Source organism: Erinaceus europaeus, chromosome 10, assembly GCF_950295315.1.
Source record: "Erinaceus europaeus chromosome 10, mEriEur2.1, whole genome shotgun sequence".
Taxonomy (NCBI): domain Eukaryota; kingdom Metazoa; phylum Chordata; class Mammalia; order Eulipotyphla; family Erinaceidae; genus Erinaceus; species Erinaceus europaeus.
In genome coordinates, this window is record NC_080171.1 from 74,271,563 (window position 1) to 74,294,759 (window position 23,197).

The following is a 23,197-nucleotide window of genomic DNA, read 5'->3' on the forward strand; positions in this document are numbered from 1 at the left end:
TCCAATTGCTAGATTTCTGTCATAGTATTAGAACATTGTATCATCAAAGGCAAAGATAATCTAATTGAGTCACAGTGATTGTGCTATTGTTTTTGCATTAATCTGAGCAGAGCTGGGACCAGTCACAGTATTTTCCTTTGGTGGTGCCAGTTTACAACATCTGTAGGCCGACATTATACCTCTAAGACCCGTGCTGTTATGTTTGATAATGATCCTTAGTCTTTCTGTTGTCTGTATTCACTCAACCGATTTTAACCGAATGCTTCCTGGACAGTGTACTGCATGCAGGGATGAAGGAGAAAACACTGATGGGTAAAGCACCCTTACCCTCTCCATTTAATCAGGGGGAGAGACAGACAGGCAGACAGGCAGGCAGGCAGGCAGGCAGGAATCAAACATGCATTTAAATTGGCAGTAGGGACTGGTTCCCAGAAAAATGAGTAACAGGTGCCAAAGCACATCCAGTCTCGGGGAAGCTGGTTATCTCACACAACTGAATGTGGCGGATTGTGACTTTCTTTTTTTTTTTTTTAATTTTTTTATTTATAAAAAGGAAACATTGACAAAACCATAGGATACAACGTCACACAATTCCTACCACCAGACCTCCCTATCCCATCCCCTCCCCTGATAGCTTTCCTATTCTTTACCCCTCTGGGAGTATGGACCCAAGATTATTGTGAGATGCAGAAGGTTGAAGGTCTGGCTTCTGTAATTGCTTCTCCACTGAACATGGGTGTTGACAGGTCAATCCATACTCCCAGCCTGTCTCTCTCTTTCCCTAGTGGGAAAGGGCTCTGGGGAAGTGGAGCTCCAAGGCACATTGGTGGGGTTGTCTGTCCAGGGAAGTCTGGTTGCATCCAGATGCAGAAGGTGAGATGCAGAAGGTTGAAGGTCTGGCTTCTGTAATTGCTTCTCCACTGAACATGGGTGTTGACAGGTCAATCCATACTCCCAGCCTGTCTCTCTCTTTCCCTAGTGGGAAAGGGCTCTGGGGAAGTGGAGCTCCAAGGCACATTGGTGGGGTTGTCTGTCCAGGGAAGTCTGGTTGCATCCTACTAGCATTTGGAACCTGGTGGCTGAAAAGTGAGTTAACATACAAAGCCAAACAAATTGTTGACCAATCATAGACCTAAAGGCTGGAATAGTGTAGATGAAGGGGAGGGGGGCTCCATTTTGTAGATAGCTAGTAGGCATATTTTGGTTAAATTCCAAAGGGCCTGTATCTATACTTTTTTTTTTTTTTGCCTGAGCCTGAAATCTGATATGCAAGTGGATCCAAGTTATTGTCTGGGGAGATGATGTCATGGCTGCATAAAGGACCAGAAAGCTGGATCAGGAAAGAGTAGCTCCCTAATATGGGAAAGGGGTATAAATATTGTTGACTGTAAACCCCATCAATTTGATGTGATTTGGGGCCCATATTCAGCTTAGGAGCCTGTGTGACCTCTGCATCCCTGTATATCTGAGCTCACATTCTTTGGTCATGAGTAGGAACATTCCATGCTGTCCCAGTATCAACCCTTCTTCCTCAGGTGTAGCATAGAGTATGTTGTCCAGCCTCCCTTCGGAGGATGGAACATTCTCTACCATTGTTGATCCAAGTTGAGGGCAAGGTCCTATGGGGGCCCACAAAGGGGTCTGTTTTGTTGTTCCTGATAGAAATGACTGGTAACAATGGAGAGAGGGATTTATTCGAGGTCTAGGCCCATAAAGTCTGTTTGGGAAGCTCAGGACTCCCTGATTAGGGCCCCAGCTGGTGGAATGGCCTGATAGTGACTCAAGAGTCATCGTTGAAGTATGCCAGTCTCTTGCCCTTACTCATCTTTTGCACTTCTTGCTTTGCTAAGGTTAGCTTTGGAGTGAGTGAGAGAACTGTAATAGGAAGTAGGTGAGGAGGGTATCTAAGTCTAAGTGGACGATATTTCATTATGAACTTGATACTGACTCACTAAAGACTATTGTATATTTTTGCTTTCCGGTATATAGTTTGCCCTAATTTTTTTTTCTGTCACTTTTTTTTTTTTTTTATTTCTTTCTTGGGGAATTAATGCTTTACATTCAACAGTAAATACAATAGTTTGTACATGCATAACATTCCCCAGATTCCCATTTAGTTTGCCCTAATTTATGGATACATGTGAGCATATGCTCTGTCCTGTTAGATTGTGACTTTCTGAGAGGCCCTCTCTCCCCTTTCTGGCATGCTTTTGGATGCCTAGCATTTGAACACTCCCTGCCCTCAGCAGCGCTAAGGAGGAGCAGCTGCATTCCCTTCTTGAGCCATCTTGTTTCTACATGTGAGATAAATAAATGGAAGGGAAGTGAAGAAAGAAAGAGTGAAGAAGGAGGTCAGGTTGTGGCACCCCTGATAGAATGTATCTGTTACCATGCTCAGGGGACACAGGTTGAAGCCCCCAGTCCACACCTGCATAGAGGATGTGTCTCTCTTTCTTTCTCCCCCTTCTTTCTTGGTTTTTCTCTGTCTCTCCAACAGAAAGATTAACAATATTTTTAACTAAAAGAGGGAGGAAGTATGGAAGGAGGGAGGGAAGGAAGGGGAAAACAGATAGGGAGAAAGTAGGGAAGAGAGGGAGGAAGGAAAGAGAGAGATAAAGAAACTGGGTCCATTTCCAGAGTTTCCTGAAAGCCATCCCTTTCACGGGGCTTTAAGACTTAGTTCAGAATGAGCTACCCAATTCCAGATGCACCTTTATTCCAGGGCAGGGAAACAGATGCTTTCAAAAGCTGATTATTTGACACGTTGGATTATCTCTAGCTCTTCTCCCCTCCATTAGAGTGAATGATTGGGAGTTGCTCGTTCCAGCTCCTCTGTTGGGAGGGGAACTGCATCTAGAAGGTTAAGGATTCGTGATGCTCCTTTCTGTGTGTTACTCTTGAGCTGAATCCTATGCTGGACCTCTCTGCAGTTGTGTTTTGTTTGTTTGATTGCTTGCTTGTTTCTTCATTAAGGCATCCATCTTTATTTTGAGAAAATATCCTTTACCTAGTAAGCTAGTGACATTGACTGTGAGTAACCTTTGCAGCACAGATTAAGACACAGGTCCTACTGTTTGGGAGTGGGAGGTAGCACACCTAGTTGGGTGCACACATTACTAGGCACAAGCCCCCTGTTTCCCAACTATAGGGGAGAAGCTTCACAAGTGAAGCAAGTCTGCAGGTATCTCTCTGACTCTCCCTCTCTGTTTTTTATACTTTATTTAATTGGATAGAACAGAGAGAAATAGGGAGAGAGAGTGAGAGAGATACCTGAGATACCTGAAGCACTTTTTCACCACTTATGAAGCATTCCTCTATAGGTGGGGGCTGGGGGCTGGGGGCTTACACCCGGGTTCTTGTGCATAGTAATGTATGCACTTAACCAGGGGCACCACCACCTGGCTCCCTGGTTTGTCCCTCTCTTATCTTCCCTTTCCCTCTTGATTTCACTCTGTCCTATCAAATAAAGAAAAAAAATAATTGCTGTTCAAAAATGAATGTGGTTGATGTTGAGATTAAATTGAGGAAAGATGGCTCTTTAGTTTGCACTGTAATTCTACATGTATCTATATTTTTGAACTGCCCCTGTGTGACAGAGAAGACCTTTGTCATTCTTGAGGCATTCCTTATGTCTCGTTGTTTATGAGTAATTTCAAGGTCTCCTTTAATCTGTCCCCAGCTCCTTGAATCATCTCCCTGTTTAGAACCATTTCTAGGAAGTATACATGGAGAAATCACCCTGTGACTTCTCATTTGCCATCTGGTTCTCCATCAAGGCTCTAGGAATGGGAGCAAACATGCTGGCTACATGTATCACCTTAAGTGTTAGAGAAGGAATCCATTTCTTACATGTTGAGATGCCTAGTTAACAAACTCAGCACAGTGGCCAGGTGAGTGTGCTATTAGGCTCACCCAGTTGAGTGCAAAGGTTACCATGCATAAGGACCCAGGTTCAAGCTCCTGGCCCCTGCCTGCAGGGGTAAGTTTTATGAAGCAGGGCTGCAGGTGTCTCCCTTGCTATCTCCCCCTTCCTCTCAATTTCTGGCTGTCTCTATCCAATTAATAAATAAAGATAATTAAAAAATTAAGAGAATCTTCTTTACTGGGAACTGGGCAGTGGCACAGCAGGTTAAGCGCAGGTGGCACAAAGTGCAAGGACTGGTATAAGGAACCTGGTTCAAGCTCCCAGCTCCCCACCTGCAGGGGAGTCGCTTCACAAGCAATAAAGCAGGTCTGCAGGTGTCTTTCTGTACCCCTCTCTGTCTCCCCCTCCTCTCTCCATTTCTCTCTGTCCTATCCAACAACAACAATAATAACTACAACAATAAAACAAGGGCAACAAAAGGGAATAAATAAATATCAAAAAAAAATTTATATCTTCTTTACTCCCTTATTTATTCTCTGTGATACTGAGCAAACAAACAGCCCCCCCCTTTTTTTTTGAGGATCAGTTGAATATTATGGAGAAGAATGACTCATAGACAGTAATGGGTTTTTTGACTACTGAGGCATGCAGAAGGAAAATCAGGATTTATCATTTGGGGTGGCTTCTGCTTACTACTTCCCTCCTTAGCACGTATAAAGAGAAATTTCTAATTATATGGCATCCTAATTGACTGTGTTTTTCTGGTGATAATACAGTGCAGCCCTTTCTTGCGGGCAGTAGGGTGCGTGTGCCCTTTAGCTAAGCTGAGGAGTTGGGTTGCCCCTCCTCCCCCAACCTACTACTTAGACGTCCTGTCATTTCAGGGGTTCAGCTGCCTGAGTGCTTGACTCTGGACCAAAAAAATAAATATTTCATTTCCTCTTTCTAACTTTCCAGTAGGTGTGTGTGTATATAGAGCTGAGCTATTCTCCTGTTATTTGTTTGGGCCACTTCTTCTTCTTCTTTTTTTTTTTTTTTTTTGGTCTGTTTCATTTCTATGTCTATTCTTTTTATTATTTTTTTTTATTTATAAAAAGGAAACATTGACAAAACCATAGGATAAGAGGGGTACAACTTCGCACTATTCCCACCACCAGAACTCCGTATCCCATCCCCTCCTCTGATAGCTTTCCTATTCTTTAACCCTCTGGGAGTATGGACCCAAGGTCATTGTGGGATGCAGAAGGTTGAAGGTCTGGCTTCTATAATTGCTTCCCCACTGAACATGGGTGTGGGTGTTGACAGGTCGATCCATACTCCCAACCTGTCTCTCTCTTTCCCTAGTGGGGAAGGGCTCTGGGGAAGCAGAGCTACAGGACACATTGGTGGGATTGTCTGTCCAGGGAAGTCTGGTCAGCATCATGCTAGCATCTGGAACCTGGTGCTTGACAAGAAAGTTAACATACAAAGCCAAACAAATTGTTGACCAATCATGGACCTAAGGGCTTCTTCTTCTTCTAGCGTTTGCCCTTCTTCCGTAGCCAGTCAACAGCGTCAGGTTGAGCCTGATGTAAAGTTTCGAGACCTCCTTTGAATCTGGAGAGGTGGCAGTCATAGTCTGTCTGTTGCCGCAGGGGCAGTTCGGGTCGTCTCTGGCTCCCCAGCGATGGAACATAGGGCGCACCGGCCACGGCCTGTTCGATAGTGATTGAGGAGGGCCCAATCATAACGTGCTAGGTCAAAGCCGGGTTGACGCTTGCAGGGGTCTGTGATGAGGTGTTTGTTCTTTACCTCAGCTAAGGGCTAAGGGCTGGAATGGTGCAGATGAAGAGTATGTGTGTGTGGGGGGGGGAGGCTCCATTTTGTAGATAGCTAGTAGGCATATTTTGGTTAAATTCCAAAGGGCCTGTATCTATACTAGTTTTTTTTTTTTTTTTTCTTTTTACCCCTGAGCCTGAAATCTGATATGCCAGTGGATCCAAGTTATTGTCTGGGGAAATGATGTCATGGCTGGAAAAAGGACCAGAAAGCTGGGTATGGGAAAGGTGTATAAATATTGTTGACTGTAAACCCCATCGATTTGATGTGATCTGGGGCCTATAATTAGCTTAGGAGCCTGTGTAACCTCTGCATCCCTGTAGAGCTGAGCTCACATTCTGTGGTCATGAGTAGGAACATTCCATGCTGCTCCAGAATTGACCCATCTTCCTCAGGTGTAGTATAGAGTATGTTGTCCAGCCTCCCTTCAGAGGATGGAACATTCTCTACCCTTGTTGATCCAAGTTGAGGGCAAGGTCCTATGGAGGCCCACAAAGGGTCTGTTTTGTTGTTCCTGATAGAAATGACTGGTAACAATGGAGAGAGGGATTTATTCAAGTGTTTGGGCCACTTCTAAGAAACCTTTTATATCAAAGGGGGGGGGAAAACTCAAAATCCAGGAGAATGTAGTGCCTTTTTGTCAGTGTGTTTGATTTCCTCTCTGAGAGTTGTAGTCTCTCCCCTTCTCTCTCGTCAGTGCTTTTTTTTTTTTTTTTTGAGAAATATGTTTATTTTATTAATGGGGGTGGGAGAGAAAGCATCAGAGCATTAATCTGGCACATGCCATGGTGAGAATCAAACTTGCTAACCTCATGCTTGAGAATCTGACACTTTACCCACTATGCCGCCTCCTGGGCAGCCTTGTCCATCATGATTGTATCTCAGGACTGAAATGCTTCAGTGGGGAATTTCAAGTATAGGTGTCAGTGGATAATTCATCAGTAGATAGGAAATACATTTTATTACTAGCTACACTTAAAGACAAGAAAAGTCTCTTGGTATAATTGTTGATGAAAAAAAATATCGAATGCAAGAGACAAATATTGTGCAGACATTTAAATTCAAGTTACTCTGTTTCTTCTTTTTTTTTTTTTAAGTATTTTATTTATTTATAAATGAGAAAGATAGCAGGAGAGAGAGAAAGAACCAGACATTGCTCTGGTACATGTGCTGCCGGGAAGTGAACTCAGGACCTTATGCTTGAGAGTCCAATGCTTTATCCACTGCACTACCTCTCAGAGATCACCTCTCTGGTTCTTCTCGGTTATTCATCTCTTGTGTTTTCCCCAAGATTATGCAGCTGATGGTCATTTTCCTCTACAAGGAGAGTTTCCTATGTGGGAGTGAGGCTTGGAGATAGTTTGGAGAGTTTGAGCATAGCAGCTATTGTGAGGGTAAGAATAAGCGCAATAATCAGATTTATTTAACCAGTTTGAGTATCCAAATGGATGAAAACAGAAGTTTGGATCAAAGACTTGCTTAACTGGATTGACCAGTTTACTGGAGTCAAAATGTGGGAATTGGTTTTTTCTGCATGGCTCAACCCAAATCTCATGCAATCACCTATAAATTTGATATTCTTGGGGATGTTTTATTGCCTGATCACCTATCTTAATGCTCAGAGGTCCACTTAAATGACAGTAAAAGTAATCTGAGTGGTTTCTGAAAGCTTATGTTTCCATTCAAGCAGAATGCGTCCTTTAAGATGCCAGCAGACCTGAGTGTTGTTTCAGCATATTATAACAGCACCTGCTGAGGAGGAAAATGTTTGCACTTTATAATATGGGTCATAAAATATTGGGTAGAAAACTGTTTCTTTATGGAATGAGGCTGTGTGTGTGTGGCCCATGTTATAGTAATCTAAGTGAAGTGCCCCATTGAAGTCAATTTTCTTTTGGAGTTTAGCTTCCACTGGAGTTTCCTCTCTAGAAAGCCCTTCCCTTACTCACCCCTGCCAGCAATTGCTTTATTTGGCATCTACTAGGAAGATAGGTACGCTGTGCCTACAGCTTTGTGAGTACCCCAAAATGAATACTGTGAATTGCCTTGGAAAAGGGGCACCGAAATTGTCTCTAGTGATGACAAGCTTGCTTCCTGTCCCCTCCTGTGAGACAGTTCACCACACTATCCTCCTCCCTACCCAGGCCCACTTCATTTTCAATTTTTTTTTAATGAAAAAGATAAGTGTGGGGCGGGGGGGGGGGGCAGTGGTACCTCTAGTTGAGCGTACATGCCACCAAGTGCAAGGACCCAGGCTTGAGCCCCTGCTCCACACCTGCAGGTGGGGTGAAGCAGGTCTGTAGGTGTGTCTCTGTCTCTCTCCCTTTCTATCTTCACCTCTGCTCTCAGTTTCTGTGTCCTATCTAATAAAGGTAAGGAGGGAGACTGGGAAAAAGATAAGTGTAAAGTTTCTTCAGTCCTCAATAATAGGTGAATTGCAGTGCTTCTCGATCATTTAGGATTTTAATCAATGGACGTCAGCCCCATCCATTGTTGTAACTTTTTAAATATTTATTTATTCCCTTTTGTTGCCCTGGTTGTATTGTAATTATTATTGTTGTTGTTATTGATGTTGTTGTTGGATAGGACAAAGAAATGGAGAGAGGAGGGGAAGACAGAGAAAGGGAGAGAAAGATAAAGGGACTTTAATTTAGAAAGGGTTTGGGGGAGCTGCTACACATAAAAGGACTCACAGCGGGGAGCTGAGAACAGGTTTAAACAATAGAAGGTCTGATTAGGGTGAACCGGGTAAAAGGCAAAATAGTCAGATATCATAAGGGAGTAAGATAAACAATTACCAGCTGAGGTATAGGTTGCTCATGGCTGGAGGAGTCTTAAAGAGTTTACCAGCTAGCAGAGTCACATGTGTTCAGTTCCCAGGAGAAGTAGCCATGGTGAATACCTGGAGCACCTCTGCCAAGATGAAGCAGTAGCCAAAGAGAGCAAGCTGCTCCAAGCCAGTGCTTTTATACATCATTCTCTTCTGTGTTCCTGCCTCAGGCTGACGTCATTCATATGCTAATAGTCCCAAACTCCTGTTGGGTTCACAACAATCCATCAGCCGATGACATTGACAGAAGACACATTTTTGCAAACACAGGACAAAGGGCCTGTGGGACTTGCCCAGGTCACAGGAGATGTGGTAGCAGCAGGGGACTCCAGCAGGTGTTCAGTGACTGCCAAAGTTGGCTCAAATGGTTGTGCTAATTACAGTCTACCTGGAGTTTATTTTGTACCCAAACAAGAGAGGATTATTGTTCTTGGTTCCTGCTGCTACTATTTGTTTTCTGGAGTGGTAGAGGAGACTGAAGCATCACACTAGTATGAGAACAAAGATTTATGAAATCATGCCAACTGGGGGACCACCAGCAAAATGAAAGAATCCAAAGCATTATGGGATGACTTGCCACTTCTTGCTGTAGGGTCCACTGCCCCCTGGCTTGCACTGCATACAATAACACAACAGAATTAGATGTAGGCACAGGAAATGCTAACAACATCCCTGTTCTATTTTGTGGCTGGCAATATACTGGAACCCATTTGCTTTCATAGTAAATAATTGAGCCAACAGTAAATGGAAGACATTATTTTTGGATCTTGCATTCATTCACCATATATTTATTCCATGCCTTTTAAGTGCCAAACACCATCATAGGTATAAGAATATACCAATGAGGGTGCCAGGTAGTAGCACACTCAGCTGAGTGGTGCTGGGGATTGAACCTGGGACTTTGGAGCCTCAGGCATGAGAGTCTGTTTGCATAAACATTATGCTATCTACCTCTGCCCTAGGATTTTTTTTTTTTTTTTTTTAAGCAATGGAAGGATCTGATTCAGAGACAGTTTTTAGGTAACACTCTCTTTGGTCTGTGGCATATTCAGAGAACTGTATCCCTTAGAATAGCTTTAATTCTATTATTTTGGGTTCTTTAAGCTTTTTAATATGCTATTCATTGAAATGGTGATCCAGTTCCACTGGCTAGATAGTGAAAATTGGTTTATTCATTATCTCATTTGATTTTCTTTGTTGGCCAAAGTTGTAGCTTATTTCTGATTTGTATAGGAAGAATGGTGAAATTAATTGACTTTTTCCCATTAATTAAAAGCTGCCTGAGTACAGGGCCAGAGAATTCCAGAAAGGGAATCCTCAAGTAACAGGGATGAATTCTTTTCTGAGTTTTTCATTTTTTAAATTTAATTTAATTTTGTCATTGTTCTCTGAATCCCTGACCCAGAGGTTGGGGTCTGGTGCTTTGTGATGCCCACCATTCTTCTTTGACTTGTAAAAATAATCACTTTCAGGTGGCAGAAGCATAAAATAAAACTTTGGGGGAATTATAGCCAATAGGATATTTTCATATCCTATTCTATTCCTTCTAGGAAGCTACATTTTTTAAAATAGCTTTCACTTTGACATACATCTATATATATATATATTTTTTTTTTTTTTTGGTGAGAAATTTGTAAGAGAACTTCAAATTTTCAAACACTTTTGGAAACTGCTTCTCATAAACAAACTGGATTTACTATTGATACTGTATGATTTTGTGTGTGTGTATATATATATATATATATATATATATATTTTTTTTTTTTTTAACTAACTAAAGGGCCTAGGAGAGGAAAGCGCATTTTCTTTTTTAAAAAAAAAATATTTATTTATTCCCTTTTGTTGCCCTTGTTTTATTGTTGTAATAATTATTGTTGTTATTGATGTCATCATTGTTAGATAGGACAGAGAGAGATGGAGAGAGGAGGGGAAGACGGAGGGGGAGAGAGGAGAGAAACACAGACATCTGCAGACTTGCTTCACCGCCTGTGAAGCGACTCCCCTGCAGGTGGGAAGCCGGGGGCTCGAACCAGGATCCTTATGCCAGCCCTTGTGCTTTGCGCCGCCTGCGCTTAACCCGCTGCACTACAGCCCAACTCCTGCTCATTTTCTTAAATGTCTTGATAAAAGAAATGATTAGTTTTTTCTCATTATACTATACAAAAATAGGATATCTTTCTAACAATAACTTTAAAATAAGGACTCTATAAAGGTGACATTAAAGATTCCTTGTGTCAAGAGATTATAAATTTAAAGGATTTATAAAAATTGGGACTATTTTATGTATATTGTAGTAAATGAACCCCTCTCACACAGGTTCAATATCTGTGTTCATCATCTCAGCTTTTTATTTATTTATTTATTTATTTTATATTTATTTTCCCTCTTTTTTTGCCATTGTTTTTCATTATTATTTTAGTTCTTGTTGTTGTTATTGATATTGTTATTGTTAGATAGGACACAGAGAAATGGAGAGAGGAAGGGAAGACGGGGAGAAAAAGATAGACACCTGTAGACCCGTTACACCACCTGTGGGGATTCGGGGGCTCAAACTCGGATCCTTGCACTTTGGCCACATGCGCTTAACCCGCAGCGCTACTGCCTGACTCCCCTTCTCAACTTTTTATTTGGACAGTTGTTGACTCACCTAGAGATTAATGAACAAAGATACTAGAGTATTTTAGAAAGTAGCTGACAGAATTTTTCATGAGACCACAGTATTTGCATCAAATTTCCCCATGTACCCATTGTTGAAATACTTTAGATTATGAGTACTGATTAGGCAGAATGAAAAATCAGAACACGGAGGGTTTTTTTAAAAATTTTGTTTGTTTGGCTTTTTGTATCATGTTGTGATTTTCCAGCACAAGATCAGTGCTAAGTTTTTGTTTTCTTTTTTAATTTGGGTAGAGAAAGAGAAATTGAGAGGGGAGTGGGGAGACAGAAAGTAAGAGAGACACTTGCAACCCTGCTTCACCACTTGTGAAGCTTTCCTCCTGCAAGTGGGGGGCCAGGAGCCTGAACCTAGGTCCTTGTGCTTTGTAGCATGTGCACTCAACCAGGTGCACCACCACCTGCCCCCCTCTAAGTTTATTCTTTATAGGTATTTTTAGTCACCAAGACTAGAAAACTGGGCTGGGGAGATAGCATAATGGATACACAAATAACTTTGATGACTGAAGCTCCTAGGTCTCAGGTTCAATCCCAGCACCACCATAAGACAGAGTTGAGCAGTGTGGAAGGGAGGAAGGAAGGAAAGAAGGGAGGGAGGGAAGGAGTCGGGCAGTAGCGCAACAGGTTAAGCGAGGCGCACAAGGACCAAGAATCTGGTTCGAGCCACTGGCTCCCCACCTGTAGGGGAGTCGCTTCACAAGCAGTGAAGCAGGTCTGCAGGTGTCTATCTTTCTCTCCCCCCTTGTCTTCCCCTCCTCTCTCCATTTCTCTCTGTCCTATCCAACAACAACATCAATAACAGCAACAATAATAACTACAGCAATGAAAAACAAGGGCAACAAAAGGGAAAATAAATAAATTAAAACATAATAATAATAAAGAGAGGAAGAAAGAAAGAAAGAAAGAAAGGAAAGGAGAAAGAGGGAGGGAGGAAGGAAGGAAAGGAGAAAGAGGGAGGGAGGGAGGAAGGAAGGAAAGAAGGAAGGAAGAAAGAAAAGTAAGGAAGAGCAAATCACCAACAAAGTAGGAGAGTAGAGCTAATTACATTAGACTTCATCTTCCTGATGCCAGACGGAACAAGAATATTTCAGATTCTGACCTCCTTCCTGCTATCTTAAGCCTCTTGAATTCTTGGGGGCTGGGTGGTGGTACACCTGGTTAAGTGCACACAGCACAGTATGCAAGGAACTGGGTTCAATCCCCCAGTCTCCACTTGAAGGCAGCAGCTTCACAAATGATGAAGCAGGTCTCTTCATATCCCATTGTCTCTCTCCCTTTCTATATCCCTCTCCCCTCTAAATTTCTCACTGTCCTCTCAAATTAAATAAATGAAGTTACAAAATAAAATAAGTCATTTAAAAAAATTCTTTGAATTCTGGAAGACACGATCCACAGATCTGTCATTTCATTCTTGAATGATACCTGGGTTTGTTGGTTGTTTTTAGCAGTACTATGACCCACATAGTCAACGACTGCCACCTCTCCAGATTCAAAGGAGGTCTCGAAACTTTACATCAGGCTCAACCTGACGCTGTTGACTGGCTATGGAAGAAGGGCAAACGCTAGAAGAAGAAGAAGAAGCAGTACAATGCTCAGTTCTGGTTTATAGTAATGCTGAGGCTTGAACCTTGGATCTTGGAGCCTCAGAAATGAAAGTTCATTGCAAAATCGCCTTGCATTTCCCCAGTCTAACTCCTGCTTCTAAACTGTTATAACTAAAATTAAAAGGGGCTTTGGCTACAGCATGTAATAGATTCAGCTGAGGGACGGCTGGGAGTAGGTTTAAAGGAATCAGGGTTTTATTAGGGCAGTATAGAGGTATAGAACATTATTTTAGGTACTGCAAAATAGCAGTTATCATCAGGGGTTAAGAATATGTTAGATCCAGGAGTCAGGCGGTAGCACCACGGGTAAAGTACACATGGCGCAAAATGCAAGGACCGGACTAAGGATCCCGGTTTGAGCCCCCGGCTCCCCACCTGCAGGGGGGTCACTTCACAGGCAGTGAAACAGGTCTGCAGGTGTCTATCTTTCTCTCCCCTTCTCTGTCTGCCTTTCCTCCCTCCATTTCTCTCTGTCCTATCTTACAACGACAACATCAGTAACAACAACAATGATAACTACAACAAAAGATAATAAATAAATAATTTAAAAAAAAAAAAAAGAATACCTTAGGTCCATAGAGTCCATGGTAAACTCTAAGACTCCTTTACAGCCATAAGGAGGAGTCTTAGAGTTTACCAGCTAGCTGAGTTACATATGTTCAGTTCCCAGGAGTGGCAGCCATGGCAGACACCTCAAGAACCTCAGCTGAGATCCGTCTGACCAGGAGAAGAAGCAGCAGCCAAAGAGACCAGGGTTCTGGCTCGATGTGTCTATTCAGTGTACCCACAATGCTTTGTGCATTTGCACAGACCAGATCCACCCACAGTCCATTGTGTGTTTGTGCAGATCACTGTATGCTCTGTCTCCAGGGCTGACGTCAGCCGGCCATCACAACACTAAATAACTCTCTGAAAGTCACTAACAGAATACAGTTTTGCCTTACATAGTGAAGATATAGAAATGAAGAGGAATAAAATAAAGAAATTTTGAAAAAAATAAAAGACAACAGTACTTAGTTTTTGCTGGATTTAGATAAGGAGGGGTAATGAAATGTAATCCTGAACTATACAAAGTTTCTGTGAGTCTTCCCATATTCCTTAGCTTGATTCACCTGTAACATTGCTGTTTTGCAGAAGGCTGAAGAGAATGCAGAGGGAGGAGAGGCTGCTCTGGGGCCAGATGGAGAGGTAAGGGATCTTGAGTCCATTTATTTCTGCTGTGTCCTGTTGAACACATCCTGTCTTCACCTTGTAGTACTGTTTTGTAAAAACTCATTATCATCACATCATCATCATTGCCATCAGGGTTATCTCTGGGGGTCATTTCCTGCACAGTGAATCCACCACTCCCAGTGGATGTTCTTTTCCTTTATTTTTATTTGATAGGACAGAGAGAGATTGAGAGGGGTGGGGGAGATAAAGAGGGAGAGAAGAAGACACCTGCAGACCTGCTTCACCACTTGTGAATCTTGCTCCCTGCAGATGGGAACCAGGGGTTTGAACCCAGGTCCTTGAGTATAACAGTGTATGCACTTTACATGATACACCACTACCCAGCCCCTGCAAACTACTTCAAGTTTTGCCCAGTCATTCATTTTTAAGTAAGAATAGTAGAGCTAATTTTAGCATAGTGGGAATTTAGAATCACATATATGAAAGGGATGAATTGAAAGCTCATTCCATCTCAGACTGCTTGTCATTAATGATTAAATTTCTTATGTGCCATTTCAGAATTTTTGTGCACACATAAACATAAGTTCGCAGAGTTTGTAAAAAGCCTAAGCGATGCTAAAATTATATTTACCCAGTAAGTGATACAGAGGATTAAAATGTGACCCAGGCCTTTACTGACTATTAATTTGGCATTGTGAAACTCCATGAGGCAAGCAGTTCACACTTTTGGCTCACATAATATATAAATATATTTAACAGTATCTTATAAGATAGATTGTAAGATACCAGGTGTGTAGTTTCACACTGCACCTGCCCCCACCCTCCATGATAACCTCCACAGTCCTCACAAAGCCTTAGAGATAGCTTATTACTTCTTGTTTTGTTTGTTTGCAAGTTCCACATGTGAGTGTTTGCATTCCACATGTGAGTGAAACCATTCAAGTAATGTCTTTCACTTCCTTATACTCACTTCCCTAAGCATAATCATCTCCTCTTCTATCACACTTTTGGTTGACTTATTTTCTGGCATGTTCTATTTGTAGAGTCAGGAGCATGTTCCTGCATTTTAGTCCCTACTATCCCCAATAATCTTCTAAATTATGAGAACATCATTATTTACTTGTTGAATTTTTCTGATATATTTACTTACTTACGTCTTTTAAAAGACAGAGAAATTGAGAGGGAAATGGGAGATAGGGAAAGGAAGAGAAAAATACCTGCAAACCTGCTCTGCCACTCTTGAAGCTTCCTCACTGCAGGTGGGGACTGGGGGCTCAAATTCAGGGTCTCACACATGGTAACATGTGTACTCAACTAGGTGTGCTACCATCTGGCCCTCCTGGCAATTTTTTTTTTTTAAATCTCTGAGAACTCAATATTTATTACGTCAGGGACTCATGTGAGAAGGGACCCCATGCCCCAGAGCAGGATGAAATGGGAATTTGTTTCAGACATCTCCTCATCTCCCAGGCACAGATAAACCCAGTTAGGTGGTTGGAGTGAGTCAGGGGTGACCTGCCCATTCTAGAATCACTGTGCATGTGAACTCTACTCTGAATGCCAGCCACCTGGGTATACAGATGAAAGGTTGGATCCACTGAATCTATACAGAAACCTCCTGAACAATAAATGGTGCTTAACCACTATAATCCATCACAAAGAAGGAAAGGAAGGGTGATAAATGTCTGATGTGAAGAAACTCTCAGTGGGCTCTTATGGGAGAATACTGTTTATCAGAGCACTTAGAAGCAACTCTAATTTGTAAAAGCCAACCCTAACTAAGCAAGCCTCACATGGGTCTGTAATTAACAAGCACTTGGTTGGGGGTGGGGTGGAAGTCCAAGTGTTAACGCAGCAGGTTAATTGCACATGCCATGAGTGATGTCAATTCACAAGTGGTGAAGCAGGTCTGCAGGTGTCTATCTTTCTCTCCACCTCTCAGTCTTCTCCTCCTCTCTCGATTTCTCTCTGTCCTACCCAACAACAATGATAGCAATAACAACAATGATGAATAGCAAGGGCAACAAAAAGGGAAAAATAGCCTCCAGGAGCAGTGGATTTGTAGTGCATGCACTGAATCCCAGCAATAACCCTGGAGGCAAAAACAAAACAAAACAAAACAAACAAACAAAAAACACAAGCACTGGGGAGAGATTGAACGTGTGTGATAGTACTTTTTTTTTTTTTTTTTTTTTACTTATTTGTTATTGGATAGAGATAGCCAGAAACTGAGAGGTCAGGGAGAAAGATAGGGAGACAGACAGAGAGACCCCTGCAGCTCTGCTTCACCACTCATGAAGCTTCCCCCTGTAGGGGGTGGGGGGTGGGCAAGGGTTCAAACCTGGGCCCTTGCACAATATAATGTGTGTGCTTAACCAAGTGTTTCACCACCTGGCCCCCAATGGCACACTTTTCTCTGATTAACTCCTTGGGCAATTACCCACCAATTCCCAACTCCTGGCTAGACCATTTTTGTCTTCTTTCTCCTCCTCCTCTTCTACCTCTTCATCTTCCAATTTTAGTACATGTGTGTTCTGTTTGCTAAAGTTGGCAAAGTGGGCATCTTGCCTCATTTATGTCCTTATTCTGCTCTGCAGTGCTTTTTCCTGGGTTCTAATTCCTGCTACTACATTGGTACCCACTTCTCAGAGACATGAGACATGAAGTAAAGCAAGCTGTGTTGGAATAGCTCAAGATAGAGAGAGGGATATGATATATCCAAGGGAGATGCTAGCATGTGGGAGATCCCCTTCCTTATTGCAGGAGCACGTGGATGACCTTTCCCGTTAATGAGAAGTGCCATCTTGCTATGCAAAGTCAGGGAGAGCACAGCCATGCTTTAGCATACCTCATGGGAAGAGAAAGAACACAAGAAACCTTTTTACTATTCAAAGGGCACCTTTGTGGAAAATCTCTAACACATTATTTCTGGTAATGCTTTTAAAAATATTTTTATTTATTTGTATTACTGAATAGAGACAGAGAAATTGAGAGGAGTGGGAGAGATAGAGGAGAGAGAGACAGAGATACCTGTAGCCCTGCTTCACCACTCATGAAGCTTTCCTCCTGTAGGTGGAAACCAGGGGCTTAAACCTGGGTCCTAATGCACTATAATGTGTGTGCTTAACCAGATGTGCCACCGCATGGCCCCTCTAGTAATGCTTTCTTCAGTGGGGGAGGAGAAAGAACTAATGCTCAATATTTGCAGATAACCAACTTTTTTTTCTTATCATTTTTTACTTGGTTATATTTATTTATTTATTTATTTATTTATTTATTTATTTATCTTAGCCAGCACATTGATCAGCTCTGGCTTAAAGTGTTGAGAGGCTTGAACTGGGATTTCAGAGCCTCAGGCATAAAAGTCTTTTGCAGTACCACCATGCTATCTCCCCCGCCCCCCGCTCTTTGCCATTTTTAATTTCTTTTTTTTTTAAAGATGTATTTATTTGCCTATTGTTTTAAAAGAGGTTGAAAGACACAACAGTGTACTGGTCATCTCTGACATGAGGCAGTGCCAGGCATTGAACTTGGGCCCTGGCATGAAAGTTTTATGCTATAAGAAGTTGAACTTTCTTCCCCAGATCTCATTTCTATTTAATTCCCATTAAGAATCTTGTAGGGTTCTTTGAAGTTAACCGTTTGTCTAAATATTGAATCATATTATTTTTGAAGAGATAGAACTGGAACTACTGAAAAAAAAGTCTGCAAATCAAAGTCTTGCCTGTGGAAGGAGGAGTTCTTCCATGGTCAGGCACACTACAATCACTACTCTTTATTTGCGTATGATTACCCAAGTTTGAGGCCTTTGGAAATAATCTGTACTCTGCAATAGGTCAAATTCAGCCTTGGCAGTTTCTTCCGCTTGATTTTCTGAACAAGTCTTATTTTCCCTTAGAAAGTACAGTAAATGAATTTTGACTCAGTCATTACTGATTCACCCATTTTCAGATGAACAGCATTTTCTTTTTTTTTCTTTCCTTTTCTTCTCTCCTTTCTTTCTTTCTTCTTCCTCTTTTTTTTTTTTTTTTTTTTGCTGGTTTTATTACATTCATAGGCACCCATGCTTGGGCTCAGTACCCAGTGCCTGGGTTTTGGAGAAAGGACACTGCTTCTGCTGAAACCAAACAGCCACTGATGAAAGGACACACGTGACAAAGGGTACATGTGACAATACCTTTTCTTTCTCCTGTTCTTTCTGACACAAGAACTTTGCTATAGTCTTTTATCTAGAGAGGTCTTATTTGAGGGCGAGAGCTCTTAGTCACAAATGACAAAAACTGTTTCAGCCAGATTTAAATAAGGCAAGGGCTGTATTAATAGGAGATGGAGGAATTCATCAGCTAGCCAGGCTCTTTTTCTGAGCAATGAGAGTGTAGGCAGATGCTCAGTGTGACTATTTCCACTGTGCTGGTTCTGCCATGGTCATCCTCTGCCCTTCTGCCTCTGTTTGCTCGTGCCCTTGACCTTAAGCTCCTAATGAGTAAGCCCAATAGGTGGTGCTGAGGTCTTGTGGCAGCCAAGGAGGCAGGTGTTCTCAATTTCTTCAATAGGAGGCGACCTTCCACTTCTCACCAACACCCAAGAGCTGGTAGGATTTCCACTGGAAGAAAAGGCTTCAGATACTGGGCAGCCCAAAGACAGGGTGCCTTCCAGTTCAAGAGGAAGAGCACATCTTAGCACCAAGAGCGGGGTGACATGTTCTTTTCTCTTTTCTAGCCAATAGATGAAAGCAGCCAGATGAGCGACCTCCCTGTCAAGGTCACCCACACAGAAACAGGCAAGGTCCTGTTTGGACCAGAAGCTCCAAAAGCAAGTCAGCTGGACGCCTGGCTGGAAATGAATCCAGGGTAAGGCATTGGTGCAGAGTTACCCAGGTTCTTTGCCTTGAATTTAGAGTTTTATAGAGCTAGTAAAATCTTGGACCTAAAACAACAGGGGTTGGGTGGTGGTGGTGGTGGTGGTGCACCTGATTGAGTGCACATGTGTTCCATTGTGTATGGACCTGGGTTCAAGCCCCTGGTCCTCACCTGTGGAGGTAGGTGGCAGGGAAGCTTCACAAACAGAGAGGCAAGGCTGCAGCTATCTTTCTTTCTCCAGCTCCCCTGTCCTTCTGGATTTCTCTCTGTCCTATCAAGTAAAAGAAAGTGGCGGGGGGGGGGGGGGACTGGCTGCTGAGAACAGTGGTTTCACTATCTAGTAAATAAACAAATATATGAAATATGAAAAATGGAAGTTTTTTAAAAGACCTGGGTTCAAGACCTCGATCCCACATGTAGGTGGCGGATGCTTCACAAGCAGAGAAGCAGGGCTACAGGTATCTGTCCATCTCTCTCCCCTTCTGTCTCCCCTTCCTTTCTCAAGTGCTCTCTGTTTTATCAAATTTATTTAAAACATGGAGATTTTTGTGATCCATATACAAATCTTGGAACCAAAACAACACAGCCTTTGTTGGACTGATTGAAATGCTGGCCTGCGTTTGTCATCCATATGCAGAATATGCTGGTTAAGTCATGTGTGTGTGTTGCTTGATGATTTGAAGAACTAAGTCAGCTCTTGTTCCTCACTCCTCCTACAGATACGAAGTCGCCCCTCGCTCCGACAGTGAAGAGAGTGACTCTGACTATGAGGAGGAGGTATGGCAGCTTCTCTCTCTCTCTGGAGTTTCTTGCTCTGACCACTTATGGGTGAGAAAGCTTCTTGTCATTCTTAACTTTGTGTCACTCCTCCTCCTGTGCTGGCCTTTGGGTGATGACAGGCTGAGGAGTCACCAAAGCTTGGTTCAGATATGCTTCAAACTACTGTGACCTCTCAGGACCATCATAGCCTGCAGGGGAGCTTGGCAAGTGCCAAATTTACTTAGCGGTTGTAGGGAAAAAAGAAAGCAAAGTAGGAAAGAGTGAGAGGGAGGGAGAAAGAGAAGGATGAGAAAAGTCGGTATTAAAGAAGAGGTGATAGCAAGATCTTTGAGGAATGGAATTCTATGCTTTTTTTTTTTTTTTATTGCCACCAGGGTTATCGATGGGGTTCAGTGACTACATACTGAACTACCACATATGGAACTACTACATACTGCCACTCCCAACAGCCATGTTTTCCACCTTCTATTTTGATAGAGCAAAGAGAAATTGAGAAAGAAGATAGAAAGAGAGACACCTGCAGACCTGCTTCACCACTCATGTAGTGTCCGCCCTGCAGGTGGGAGCAGAGGCTCATAGCTGGGTCCTTGTGTGTGGTTATATGTGAGCTTAACTGGGTGCACCAATGCCCTGCCCTGGAATTCTATGCCATTTAAGTGGTTTGCTTTGCATAAAAATTGCCAGAGCCCTTGAGTCCTTAGAGTCTATTTGTAAGTAGGAAACTGAGAACAAAAGGGCAACACAACCTATTGTCCATCCTGATGGCCTTTGTTTAAATTCCTTGGGTATGCTAGTCTCCCTTATCTCTTAGAAAGAGCCCTTACTTAATTTATCCAGGACATAAATATATTCATTTTGAATGCCATTAATAGAAATAGTAAAGTTGTTTTTTTTTTTTTTTTAAGATAAACTGTGAAACACTTGATAATCATAAACAGTGGGAAGAAAAGAGGATGTCCATCTCCCTTATTAGAGCACCATTGGTGTGGGGTCTTTGGTGTTTAGCCGTGTAAATGTTGGCTTCATGCTGCCCTGGCTCGGGTTTGGGGGCCTAGCCCAAGCATAGCTCATTATGATTTTAAGGCAATTGCCATTTTCTTCTGGTTTTGTGGACATGTGCTGTCTAAAGTAGTTTAAAAAAATAATAATAAAAGAAAAGTGTAGCTAGAACTAGAGTTTTACTCTGGTACATGTGATGGTGGGGATTAAACTTGGGACCTCATGCTTAAGGGTCCAACACCTCATTCACTATGCCACTTCCTGGACCATGCTTCTGGTTTTTGTTTATTTGTAAACAGTCCATTCTTTCTTTGACGTATTTGAAGTTTGGAGAGTCCATTTTAAGTGTTGCTCATTTACTCAGATAAGTGGGCCCACAGACAGGCTGTCAGAAGAATGTTTTCATTATATAAAAGAGCTGTAAAGGGGGTAAGGAGATGAAGTGGGCTGGTGAACTCACAGGTGCTGAACCCACACTAAGAAAGTAGAATGAGCTCAGGCTCAGGACACCAAAACCCAGGCTCTTGTTATAGGTTTGCTTTTTAGGCTGCCTCTCGACCCCTCTCAGCAATTTCCTTCCTTGACTGGGCAATAAATATGTTGTGACCTGTGCTGGTCCAATGGTTTGCTCCCCGTGTCCCAATGATCTCTTAGCATAGCATGATTCATGCATTTTAGCATTCCTACCATGTTAGTTTTGTGGTTTTTTTTCTATTTTTTTTTTTCCCTTACTAAGGTTATCATTGAGGCTTGCTTCCTAAACTACTGCTCCTGGTGGCCTTTTCTTTTTTTCTCTCCTCTTCTTTCTTTTTTTTTGTTTTTGTTTGTTTATTTTTAGTTGATAGAACAGAGAGAAATTGAGAGGGGAGGAGCTAGAGAAGGAGAGAGACAGAAAAACACCTGTAGCACTGCTTCACCACTTGTGAAGCTCTCACCACCAACACCCCCACCCCTTGCAGCCCCACCCCTTGCAGGTGAGGAGCAAGGTCCATGAGCATGGTGATATGTGTGCTTAACTAGGTATGTCACCTCCTGCCTCCCCCACCCCACCGCATTGTGAGTTTTTCATTCAAGAGGTATAAAGGATTCATCTTTAGAGAACTACCATTTTTTTAAACTTTTTTCTTTTTGCTTTGGTTTTTCACCAGAGCACTGTTCTGCTCTGGCTTATAGTGGTGCTGGGGATTGAACCTGGGACCTCAGAACCTCAGGCATAAAAGTCTTTTTAAAAAACACATTATTTATTTATTACTGGATAAAGAGAAATTGAGAGGGGAGGGGAGATAGAGAGGGGGAGATAGAGAGACACCTGCAGTCCTATTTCATCACTCGTGAAGCTTCACCCCCTGCAGGTGGGGTCCAGGGACTTGAACCCAAGTCCTTGCACTCTGTGTGCTTAACCAGATGCACCATCACCTGGTCCCAGCATGAACGTCTTTTACAGAACCATTATGCTGTCTCCCCAGCCCTGTGCCCTACTGGATCACCTGGGAAGAGGTAGACATCCAAGGCAGTGATGAGGCAAAGACATTGTGACTGCATAGCAAATAAAGCTCTCATACAGGCAGCAGAATGATGTTCCTTTGCTAAGTTACTGATGCTTCACATTGAGATGCTCAGGAAGATACGGTGTGGAGCAGCCAGAAAGCAGCGTGTTTACAAAACTCAGAGCGACCTCTGTTGAGTCCACACAGGATTGTCCAAGGCCAATGGGACATAGAGGTCACATGCTTGTGAGCAGGAGGTGCTGAGATCTTTAAAGATTGGCTATATTAAAAAGGCTTGAGGGCTGAAGAGACAGCATAGTGGTTCTGCATAGGACTTTCATACCTGAGACTCAAGTGCCCAGGTTCAATCCCCAGCACCACCATCAACCAAAGCTGAGCAATGCTCTGGTCTCTCTCTCTTTCCCTTTCTCTCTCTCTCTCTCTCCTCCCCTTCCCTCCCTCCCCACCCTCCCCCCACTCTGTCTCCTGCTTCCATCTGTTTCTCTCTATCCAAAATAAATAAATTAAAAAAATAAAATATTTTAAAAAGCAGTGTTTGAGAAAGAGAGAAAGGATCTGCAGAAATGTCATAAGTAAGCATTGATGCATGTCCATCTTTCCGCCATAATTTCTCAGGGGTGTTTTGTTTCCTTGGGGACCAGTGTCCTCAGCACCCCTCAAAAGGTTCCCCTTCTTTCCTCCTCTCACTCTGTGTGACGGGAGTGGACTGGTGCATGTTGCCTGGTTTAAGCCAGGGTTAGATGTGTTTCCTCCCTCCATTGCACCCACTTGATGTGTGTGAAAGGGAATTTGCTCCCATCTCATTTGGAGGAAGTACCCGTTGGTTCTGCCCTGTGTTCAGACTCTTCCCGCTGACTTTCTGTTCTCTCCCCCAGGATGAAGAGGAGGAGTCCAGTCGACAGGAAACTGAAGAGAAAATCCTTCTGGATCCAAACAGTGAGGAAGTGTCAGAGAAGGACGCCAAACAGATCATTGAGTGGGTATCTCTAAGTTGTCTCTCTCACCTCCTACTTCCTTATACGCTTTTCATGAGGTTCTTGCTTTATGGATTCACCTTTAGAAAAGTTTACAGATGGGGCAGGTGATGG

The 23,197-nt window shown here is 42.7% G+C and overlaps 1 protein-coding gene across 8 annotated transcripts in view; it reads left to right on the forward strand.

The window, feature by feature from the left end:
* SMARCA2 (SWI/SNF related, matrix associated, actin dependent regulator of chromatin, subfamily a, member 2) overlaps positions 1 to 23,197 on the forward strand; it is a 277,308-nt gene that overhangs the window by 77,086 nt on the left and 177,025 nt on the right. For all 8 annotated transcript variants that reach the window (XR_009552039.1, XR_009552040.1, XM_060199759.1 and 5 more), the window contains exons 10-13: positions 13,925 to 13,978; positions 18,683 to 18,813; positions 19,542 to 19,599; positions 22,985 to 23,085. Coding sequence is in view for 6 of the 8 variants with exons in the window: in XM_060199759.1 (XP_060055742.1) it covers positions 13,925 to 13,978; positions 18,683 to 18,813; positions 19,542 to 19,599; positions 22,985 to 23,085 (344 nt within the window). In the remaining 2 variants the exon portion in view is untranslated. The remainder of the gene's footprint in view (positions 1 to 13,924; positions 13,979 to 18,682; positions 18,814 to 19,541; positions 19,600 to 22,984; positions 23,086 to 23,197) is intronic.